Raw genomic sequence first — 10,417 nt, 5'->3', positions numbered from 1 at the left:
TGTGGAGTCACGTAAACAGGCGAATGTAGGGGTAAAGCTATATTCGAAAGGGATAATTGAGTTAAGTATGAAGGGAACCTATTCTTAAGATTATTGGTATTAACTACTGAAATCTCAAGAAATAAGTATAGTGTTGTGACAAAAGTCGGCGATAGCTTATGTCCTATCCGAGCCCAGGCCACCCCCATGCCTCAATGTGGCGGACAGTAAAATTTTTCTGGGCACTCTAGATCCCTTGGCTCAGTATTGGCAACACGCTATTCTAGGCCTTCAATCCAATTGTGACGAGTCTAGAATTCATGTTCGAATACGGGAGTGGTGAAGTCATCCCGTCAACGTCACCAGTAACACAAGTAAACGGTGCACGTCATTGTCCTACTCACTCAAATGACCATCGCTAGACAGTACTAATCCCTTGCGAAATATCAGATCTCGTCATTACAAATCCCATAGCAAAATCAGAATGGTCCATCTGTCAAGAGTCAGAAAAGGCAAACATGCCCGACGTCAGGATGCCGAGGAGTCCGGGGACAGCTCAGCGGCTCCGTACGTCTACGCGACGCATTATGCCGCAGAGGAGCTACCCGAGCATGAGCTTGCAGAGCGAGAGATGCCAGCTGCTGTGGTGAAACGGATGATTCAGGATGAGCTGAGTCTGGATGGGAACCCACTGCTCAAGTAGGCATTCGTTCGGTCATATTTTTGCCAGGAATAGGATATTGACAGTAGCAGCTTAGCTAGCTTTGTCACTACCTATATGGTATGCTTACCTTGACGGCCTAAACCAAGTCGCACTCTAATAGGATGAATCCAAATAGGAAGACGAAGTCCAAAGCCTGATGACTGACGCCATGAGTAAGAATTTCATCGACTTCGAACAATACCCCCAAACTGCACATATCCAGAACCGCTGCGTGAGCATGATCGCTGGGCTCTTACACGCACCCACAAATAATGACGGAAGCGAACAAGACTCGATCGGCACGTCGACGGTCGGATCATCCGAGGCCATCATGCTAGGTATGTTGGCTATGAAGAAACGATGGCAGAACCGACGTAAAACAGAGGGAAAAGACTGGTCCAGACCGAATATTGTTATGAATAGCGCGGTGCAGGTCTGCTGGGAGAAGGCGGCGAGATATTTCGACGTCGAGGAAAAGTATGTCTACTGTACTGATACTAGATACGTAATCGATCCGCAGACGGCGGTGGATTTGGTTGATGAGAATACCGTTGGGATCTGTGCGATCGTGGGCACGACGTATACGGGCCAGTATGAGGATGTCAAAGCCATCAATGATCTCTTGACGGAGCGAAACATTGACTGTCCGATCCACGTGGATGCGGCGAGTGGTGGATTTGTGGCGCCGTTCGTCAATCCATCCATGATTTGGGATTTTCAGTTGGAGAAGGTGGTGTCGATCAATGTGTCCGGGCATAAATATGGGCTAGTATGTCGTCTGGGTCCCTTTGCTGGCTCTTTCTAACAGACGCCACAGGTATATCCCGGCGTGGGCTGGGTATTCTGGCGAGGGCCTGAATATCTTCCTAAAGAGTTGATTTTCAACATCAATTACCTCGGATCTGACCAATCTAGTTTTACCTTGAACTTCTCCAAGGGGGCCTCGCACATCATCGGGCAGTACTATCAGTTGCTGCGGCTGGGCCGGCACGGATATAAATCCATAATGTCAAATCTGACGCGAACAGCCGACTACCTGGCCGACGAACTCGAAAAGCTCGGTTTCGTCATCATGAGCGAAAAAGGAGGCCGAGGGCTTCCGCTAGTTGCATTCCGGTTCCCCGAAGATGAGGACCGGCTGTACGACGAGTATGCCCTGGCTCATTCACTTCGCCAGCGAGGATGGGTCATCCCAGCGTATACTATGGCACCGCACAGCAACCAGCTGAAGATGATGCGGATTGTCCTGCGCGAGGATTTCAGCCTCCACCGATGTAACCTGTTAATTGAGGATTTCAAAATGTCCATCAAGGCATTGGACGAAATGGATGAGTCAATGATCGATCGGATTAGCAAGTAAGTTGTAGCCTTGTGATTCGCTCATCAGTGGAAGCTAAAAAATCAAAGATACATCCAGACGCATGGGGCCAAGATGCCACATAGCCAGGTCTATGCAAACGAGCAACATTCGCTGCAAGGGAAGACAGGAAAATCACACCCTGTTTGTTAGTCAGAGAGTTAATGACTTCACTGCAAATGCATTAATTGTGCTGTCTATGGAGTAGGTTTAGCAGACCTGTAATCAGGTTATGCACAATGGAGAATGACAATTATCTCGTGTGAGCCTATGTTGAACTATCCAGACGCAGGTGTCGTATGCACCTGGCTCCACTGTCCATCCCTTACGTATACTCTATTTCCCGCGTCCATTGACCATAGTGCGAACCTAGACGATCATCTAGGCAAAAGTCGGTAAGTCGCGTATTTACAGGGTTCCCCCCGTGCGTATCAGTCATGCTAGGTGGACTGCATTTATCCCCAGTCTGACTGCACTTTTTCGGAAAGTTCATGTCAAAGCGCTTTGTTCATCTGTCAGCATCTGGGTGATGCAGTCGTGGGCGTGGCGCTCGCCGAGAAACTCCCAAGAAGTCCATCCGTAGACAAATAGACAACATCCGCCGTATGCTGTCCATTATCCCTCATAATGTTGATCCTCAAAATAGCCCAACCTTCAGACTCGATAGGTTCAGATCGACGGAAGCCAGAGCCGACCACTCAACAAGAACCTTACCAATGACCTCACGCACAGTTATACGTCGATGATGCATGCAGTTATAAGTTCTCGCAAAAAGAGCCCACTCAGCAATCATAAAATAAACGCTATTGCCTGGTTCATGCGAGGTCCGCCATAACTAGGCTATCCCATGACTGGAACCCGAACGCTGCGCATGCGTCGAAGACCCGTTCGCATATGATCTATCCGATCCTCCCGTATGACAGCAGGGTCAACAACAATAGTTTGGCTTCGCGCTGCAGTAGCTGCAACTCTGAGGTTCCAATAATGCACGCCACGCAGGGAACTGTCAGTGCTGTAGGCTCCGCATTGAGTCTGAATTGGCTGGTCAATGCGGTACATGAGTTAAGTGGCCAACGAACTGCTTGTCGAGGTTGATGCGCCTAGAAAACGGCGTTACTGGGCAAATGTTATAGGCGATATGGCGAGGCTCACTTGTGCAACACGCGGTGCCAACATGAAAGCCAATGGGTTTCTATTGATGCCTAGAGGGAACTATAGCAGTTTGTGGCCTTGGTTGTTGACCGCTACCGGATTCCTCGCAGATTATTGAACGCCGGGCATTTAAATGTCCCGGAGGGGAAATAACTTCAAATTCAAACTCAAATCTACCGTCCTTTTTTGTATATCGCTCGGGTATGGCGTGTTCCGTATGGAGTCGAGAACAGATCATATCACCGAGGGATGATTCACTTGTATTTTTATGGATTCGGAAAATCAGTGAGACGGCTTTCGTGGGAACCCTGTCGTATATTATTTCGGCAGTCCGCCGGTTCCTTGTTTTAAGAATTATTATGAAACTTGTTTGTTCCCAGTCCTCCCGCCTGACGTGACATGATGCTATTGTTTCCCTTGCTGGCCTTGTTGGCATTTGTCTGCCACGCGCATGCTAAGGGTGTTTTCGCCCATTTTATGGTAAGTCAAAGCTATAGAATCGCCTCCCTCATTCACCGCACAAGGCTAATGAACCGTTAGCTAGGGAACAGCGACAACTACACAAAAGATGACTGGCGACAGGACATCAGCGCCGCCAAAGCAGCCCACTTGGACGCCTTCGCCCTAAACACAGGCTGGGGTCTCAACACCAAAGAGCTCCTCGACGACGCCTTCTCAATCGCCGACGAGGTCGGCTTCAAACTATTCCTCTCCCTCGACTACTCCGGCGACGGCCACTGGCCACAAGACCAAGTCGTCAACGTGTTGAAGGCCTACACGAACAAAACCGCCTACTACCGACACCGCGATGACAAGCCACTTGTCTCGACGTTCGAAGGCTCCCAAGCCGCCGGCGACTGGCAGAACATCAAACGTAAGGTTGACTGTGTCTTTATCCCGGACTGGTCGTCTCTCCAACCTAGCGTCGCGTTGGGGCGGGCTGCAGTCGACGGGCTCATGAGCTGGAGTGCCTGGCCCGAGGGTGCGCATGATACCAACACCACGCAGGATAAGAAATACATGGATGCGTTGAATGGCAAACCCTACATCATGCCTGTGTCGCCGTGGTTCTATACCAATATGGTCCGCTACCATAAGAACTGGGTGTGGCGGGGAGACGACGTCTGGTACAAACGGTGGCAGGACGTGCTGGAGATCGACCCCGAGTACGTGGAGATCATCTCGTGGAATGACTACGGCGAGTCTCATTACATCGGGCCGATCCATGAGCGAAGTCTGAATGTCTTCGACGACGCCCAGGCGCCGTTCGACTATGCCAAGGGCATGCCGCATGACGGGTGGCGGGCCTTTCTGCCGTACGTGATCGAACAGTATAAGAACCCGGGACGGGACGCAAAGATCGAGAACGAGGGCATCGTCTCGTGGTATCGTGTGAATCCGTCATCTGCTTGCTCGGATGGGAAAACGACGGGGAACACGGAAACTCAGGCGCAGAAATTGTACGAGCCTGAGGAGGTCCTACAGGATAAGATTTTTTACTCGGCGTTGTTAGAGTCGCCGGCCGATATTACGGTCAGCATTGGTGGCAACAACAAGACGGCAACGTGGGACGATAAACCGGATGGGAGTAAGGGGATCTATCACGGAAGCATCGAGACTGGGAAAAAATTGGGCGATGTGGTAGTGACGCTGTCGAGGGACAAACAGTTCCTGGCACAGATGAAGGGAAAGGCCATCACGGACAAGTGCGAGAAGAACCTGACGAACTGGAACGCGTGGGTTGGCAACGCTACCTCGACTGGGGAACTGGCCGCGAAACACTCCTCGTCGTCCTCGGGTGACGATGAGGATTCGTCGTCGACGCGAGTAGCTGTGGGGGGCCTGCTCCAGGCGGCGGTGCTCTGGATGGTAATCTTCTATCTGGCATGATTCATGACGAGATGATGAGCGAAGGGAACTATCGGACGAAATTCTGATGTCAAAAATGAAGACAGGGATAAGAGTTTGCACGCATTATCTATAGAACATCATAATATCTAATACTAGAGCCAATTTGGATTCCCAACAATTTTCTCCACTAGTATTGTGTGATAGCAAATATTGACACGACATGATCTAGACTCTGTCCACGCAGGGCTGTGGGAATGATCCGAAGATCCCATCCAACTGCCAATAACGGGCGCCGGAAAAGCGACGACAACATGTCGTTCCACACGGCAGTGTCGTTGGAACCGTTCGGGAGGAGTCGATTCGCAAGTCGTGGGTCCACCGTGCCAGTGCCACTCGTCAGTCCGGAGACTCGGTTGTGCACGTCCACTCGACGGTCTTCACAGTAGAGTTCTCGGAGTTGCCTACAGAACCACCTATCACTCGATCATTGGCGGGTGAAACGATCTAGGTTTGTGCGGTGGTCCGAGTTTGACACCATGAACCTGTCAGTGCGATGATAATAAATAAATATTGGCCTAGATGTTAGCCAAATCCAATGTTGGCCTTCAAGTAGGGCTTTTCCCAACACGTGCTGCCATGTGAAGGATACGTCGGAGGACTTCGCCGAGAGTATATCGGGTCCACGGTTCTAGGGCAAGCCACCAACCACCAGATAGACGAGGCTATGAATGAGGGAGCGAATTTGTTCTGAAGTCTCCTGTGAGATCAGAGTGAGATCAAATTGAGATAGGACTCATATCGATTTCGGGCCCGACATCCGGCCAGGGAAGATAGGAACAAAAGCAACAACAAATAGATGATAGCACGATACCTATGAACGGTCATTCCGTCAGATTGCGATCATGATTCAGCTATCATCCAATGAGAATATCGGGTCGGAGCATGCACGAACCACCCGAATGAACGGTTCGCAGTCAATGACACCACAACTCTAACTTTTCGCCGATTATCTCCTTGCCACTGACGGTCAGTCCGGGGGATTTCCCTCCGTTGTGTCTAGACCAGCGCCACGACCAGCCAGACGAGAAGCTCTTCCACGTTTCTTTATCGGGGCCGAGCAGCCGTTCGTGGCGAACAGTCTGGACTGTTCTCTGGTTTCGGTCCGAGTGGGTCTAAGGAATCGTTAGCAAGGAAAACATGGGATCTAGACCGGCGCTGGTGGGAGTCATCGCAGGAAGCTTTGTCCATGTCAGGATTTTTTAAAAGCTCATGCTTTCTACCCCTGGCCTGCAGGGCATTAGAACCAAATCATTACCAGGATCAGCTCAAAACACAAAGTCTTTCTTGCATTGCATTGCATTGTCCTATTCCCAAGACAAAAAAACAAACATCAACTCTACACATTCGACCCTACCATGTCCCGGTCTTCCGAGACCTCCTTCTCCGGCCCTGCCGTGATGCGTCAATCCTCTCGCCCCAACTCTCGTCTCCCTCCTCTCGCACATCGCTCTTCTTCGCCGCTATCATGCCGCATGGTCCTTCTATCCCGCGACAAACTTGAACGGGAAACCTCCGCCCGCAGCCCCGATCTCCGACGCTGCCTGGCCCACGATCGAGTCCTCCGCCGATCGGTCGAGATCGCACAAAATGACATGAAGAAGGCGATTGCGGCACTGCAAGTCGACGACAGTGACAGTGAGGAGGAGTTCGATCCTGGCGCCGAAACTGCCCCTGTGACAATCATCCGCGACCAGATTGCCAATGTTGTGAAGTCGATGGTTCGACGACGATCGCCGGAGCGCTCTTCCTCCTCTTCTGAGAAAATTCGCTCAAAGCCCGAGCTGGTTCGTGTGTCGTCCAACAGCAGCAGCAAATCCTCCAGCTCGACTATCACAATCAGCAAGGCCCCTTCATTCTCTTCCGTGTCGCGCAGATATGCTGCGCGCCTGGGACTCGGCCGTCGATTGTGTGCGCCTTCGCCTGTTCAGCCGATGGTAGGCTGACTAGTTCGAGTCGGTCGGCCTCGCTATTCTCCACATTTTATACATCTTGATTCATACTTTGGGAAAGGATCTGTGGCTAGATCCATAGACGATATATCGGTGAACAGAACGAGATTGGGTTGGAACTGGTGTTTGGATTTACGGATTATGATAGCACGCTGCAACGAACTTGTATATAATTATTTGCGATTTAGCGACCTTTTCTTTTCTTTCTTGTTTATTGCATGCTCATACTCAAGCGTTTCAAAATTCGAACACAGATTTTACATTCATATACTTCGTGCCTTTTGACCCAAACAGGAATCACAGTAAAGACCTAAGCGAGGATCTTCATAGTTTAGCGATCATTCACCTCATGGTCCTCATCAGTCGGAAAAATAATTCTAGCGTCACATGTTTCATCCAACGCAGACTAGAAAATTCTCGAAGAGATAGCAGATCCGTCGGGTGTTCAGTTTTTCCTATCTCCCCTCTTTCTAAACTGCACTATTTTTAAGCCCCGGAAAACTATCGAAAATAGATCGACTAAGTGGGCACGTCATGTTTTGTCTTTGGGCTAAAATCCTGGATTTCGCACCACTGCCCTTGATTTCCAAAACCGTGATACAGCCAGCACCTACTCCGACAGACCGAGGAGCTTGTTCTAGTTGCTTAGCGATGTTCTAAACCTGTTTTTTGACGTTTAGTTCAAGCTCACAGATTCTGTGACTAAGGAAATGTCGTGATTGACATGGCAGCGATTACAATCCAACATACCAAGAAAAAAATGCCTTTGTCTATGCGAACAGTGCGTTCTTACCTTTGAGTCGAGGAGCGAGGCCCCTTGATTCCATTCAATTCAGCGGCCTGTCGAGCAATCCACCATACCATGTCAATCCCCCTGCCATCTATTCAGTATGGTCAAGCGACCCACTGCGTCGCGGGAATGAGCGTGAGCTTTGGTTTAAGGCCGCAGACAGGCCCATCACATCCTCAATGGGTACTCTTTCCTCGGAAATGTGTTCCCGGATCATGGGTCTTGATTCCTGTTGCTCGTCCTGCAACGCCGTTACTACTGACTCGGAAATCATCCCCACCAGCACTAGAGCAAAACCCCCCTTCATTGTCTGGTTGTCGGGACGCTTTCCAACTCGAGGATGAGCCCTTGGAGCTCCTGTATGAGATTCGGTGGTAGTGGCTCTATGTGGTCGGTCTCGACAGGGCAATGGATGCATACCGGCACTCCACATTGACCTATAGCGTTGGTCAGAAGGCGCTCGCTGGCCCATTAGGAACTATGGGTGCATTTTAGCCAGTTGGGGGTATCCCGAGAGCTCGTCGCCAGTTCACCGTTGGAGAGGAAATGAATCGGGACGCGACGCCGCTGCGCGAAACGGACCAGCGCCTTGGTACCGCGCGCAGCGCAGTGTGCTGTGTATTCTTCCCCGAATGAGCGGTTAGCTCCGTGATGCTCTTGTAAGAGCATTCGGTGACTGAACCAACCTCTCATGTGAAATAAAAAGGGGCGTCTTTATAACATTGACTTCATCTTGAGAGGCAAACGCATAAATCAAGCCCAAATAGCTTTGCATTAGCAACTCCACTGCCCGATAGGAGAAGACCCCTTTATGGAGAACGAATTCAAACGCAGTGAATCCATCTTCTCAGCCCCTCATTAGCCGCGTGAGATCAAGACATCTTTTGTCGAGCACTAGTTCATTTAAACTGCCTTGATACCGTCGAACAAATATGTAAAGATAGTTTGTGGTTGCCAATCCATCAGGGCTTGAAAGAGTGGGCTGCGGATTGTCGATCGAGGCACGCCCAACTCGACGAGTATCACATCGTACGGGACTCGCGAATGGGCTCTTGTCAATTGAGTTCTGCCTTTCGCAAGGACTAGAATGCGCCGGAATGGTTGTCAAGAATTGTTCTTATTAAGCCGGATGGTAAAGCATTCTAAATGAGGTCCACCGTGCTCAGACTGGCCGCATCCCCACGGCCAGACTTCACAGACCAGATGCTGACACCATTTGTGTCCGTACCGCGAGCAAGGAATACAATGCACAGCGCAACTATGTAAAAGTTAAACGAGATCGTTCGATTCTCCTGAAGATAGACCTGACCTGGACTTGTCAGTGAGGGAGACAGCCGGCGTTGCACGGTCTCGGTGCGATATTGGTTGACGCGCCGAGAATGTATTCCAATGGCAGATTTCAAGTTTTCTCCGAACAACGAGGAAGCCATTGGCATCTAGGAATCTATTTGATGATATCTGACAAAGAGGACTTGGGTTTTATCAGGACCAGAAAACGGCAGGTCTGAGCCACATCCCTGTGGGGAAGGTCGCCACGAACACGTACATAGACGTCTCTCATCGAATTGGAATCGTCAACGTGCACGACCTCCGGCTGGAATCGTACGATTTGCATGATGGCATGGCATGAATAGCTGGATTCGTTCTTCCCAGGCAGCAAGTGCGTTCGCAGTGTTTCATCTCTCATCGCTAAGCGGCCAATTGCTGCTTTATAGTTTTCTAGTCGGGGTGTGTGGTGAAGGCCAAACAGCATGTTAACGTTATGGGTTCTGCTATTTCCCATGAAAGCGTGGAGGCACCGGTAGTAATTGAGCAACTGAAAGCCTGACGGGTTTCTCGAAGTTAGGACTGGAGGTTGGTCGGTAAAAGTCCTCGAGAATACTCGCTGGTATGGACTTGAGATCGTCCTTACTGAGTGGTGGGGTCTCCAACCCAAAATATCCAAGATCGATGGGTTCCTCAGAGCCTTAAGGATAATGCAACGAGGGCTCTTCTAAAGATTGAGGACTTACTGATGACGTGATTTCTCTGATTGATCGAACTTTGGTCAAGATCCGAGCATGACAGGTACTGGGTGAGTTTCAGCTTCTTCGCCCGTCATTCACTGATCTTCTCGATGACCTGAGCGATTCAAGAAGCATTGAGAACCTGAACAACCTGCACGTCGACACCAAGCCATTCAAGAGACCCTGAACGGAGATCAACAGCCATCAAAAATTCGAATCCGAGCAGTCCGAGCATGGAGTCTGGGGATGACCTCTTCGGCGGAAATCTGCAACTTGCGGCGCACCTTAGCTATGGAAGCATACTCAATACTGCATCTTCTATTGACTTGATTGCCTTTACTAACAATTGATGCCAATGGTAGCAGTCTTCAATCCAACCTCGGTAGATGCTTGGTTGGACCAGTTGATCCGATGCCACGCTTTAGATATGTTGGTCCCTATGATAACCGGTTGCTCCGGAGAGGAAACATACGATAGCCCTTCATATTCCCGGGAGCTCGAAGCCGGTCTCACAGTGGGTAGACGGGGCGATGGTGAGCACTGGTGTTCTCCTCCGGATGCCCTGCAGCC

At 50.3% G+C, this 10,417-nt stretch overlaps 5 protein-coding genes across 5 annotated transcripts; all 5 read left to right on the top strand.

The window, feature by feature from the left end:
* Nucleotides 1-463: 463 nt before the first annotated feature.
* On the top strand, nt 464-682 carry LDX57_007494 (uncharacterized protein; the record flags this gene model as incomplete). The annotated part of the gene is made up of 1 exon (XM_046089211.1): nt 464-682. The coding sequence occupies one exon, from the start codon at nt 464-466 to the stop codon at nt 680-682; it is 219 nt and encodes a 72-aa protein (XP_045945181.1).
* A 169-nt stretch (nt 683-851) lies between these two features.
* Nucleotides 852-1,487, top strand: LDX57_007493 (uncharacterized protein; the record flags this gene model as incomplete). Its single annotated transcript, XM_046089210.1, has 1 exon — nt 852-1,487. The coding sequence occupies one exon, from the start codon at nt 852-854 to the stop codon at nt 1,485-1,487; it is 636 nt and encodes a 211-aa protein (XP_045945180.1).
* Nucleotides 1,488-1,688: 201 nt separating this feature from the next.
* On the top strand, nt 1,689-2,042 carry LDX57_007492 (uncharacterized protein; the record flags this gene model as incomplete). Its single annotated transcript, XM_046089209.1, has 1 exon — nt 1,689-2,042. The coding sequence occupies one exon, from the start codon at nt 1,689-1,691 to the stop codon at nt 2,040-2,042; it is 354 nt and encodes a 117-aa protein (XP_045945179.1).
* Nucleotides 2,043-3,590: 1,548 nt separating this feature from the next.
* LDX57_007491 (glycoside hydrolase family 71 protein) lies at nt 3,591-5,081 on the top strand (the record flags this gene model as incomplete). Its single annotated transcript, XM_046089208.1, has 2 exons — nt 3,591-3,671; nt 3,732-5,081. 2 exons carry the CDS (start codon nt 3,591-3,593, stop codon nt 5,079-5,081), a joined length of 1,431 nt encoding a protein of 476 aa, XP_045945178.1.
* A 1,376-nt stretch (nt 5,082-6,457) lies between these two features.
* LDX57_007490 (uncharacterized protein) lies at nt 6,458-7,045 on the top strand (the record flags this gene model as incomplete). Its single annotated transcript, XM_046089207.1, has 1 exon — nt 6,458-7,045. One exon carries the CDS (start codon nt 6,458-6,460, stop codon nt 7,043-7,045), a length of 588 nt encoding a protein of 195 aa, XP_045945177.1.
* Nucleotides 7,046-10,417: the final 3,372 nt, after the last annotated feature.

This window comes from Aspergillus melleus, assembly GCF_016097325.1.
Source record: "Aspergillus melleus strain CBS 546.65 chromosome Unknown contig4, whole genome shotgun sequence".
NCBI classification, from domain to species: Eukaryota; Fungi; Ascomycota; class Eurotiomycetes; order Eurotiales; family Aspergillaceae; genus Aspergillus; species Aspergillus melleus.
This window is presented reverse-complemented; position numbering and strand designations above follow the sequence as displayed.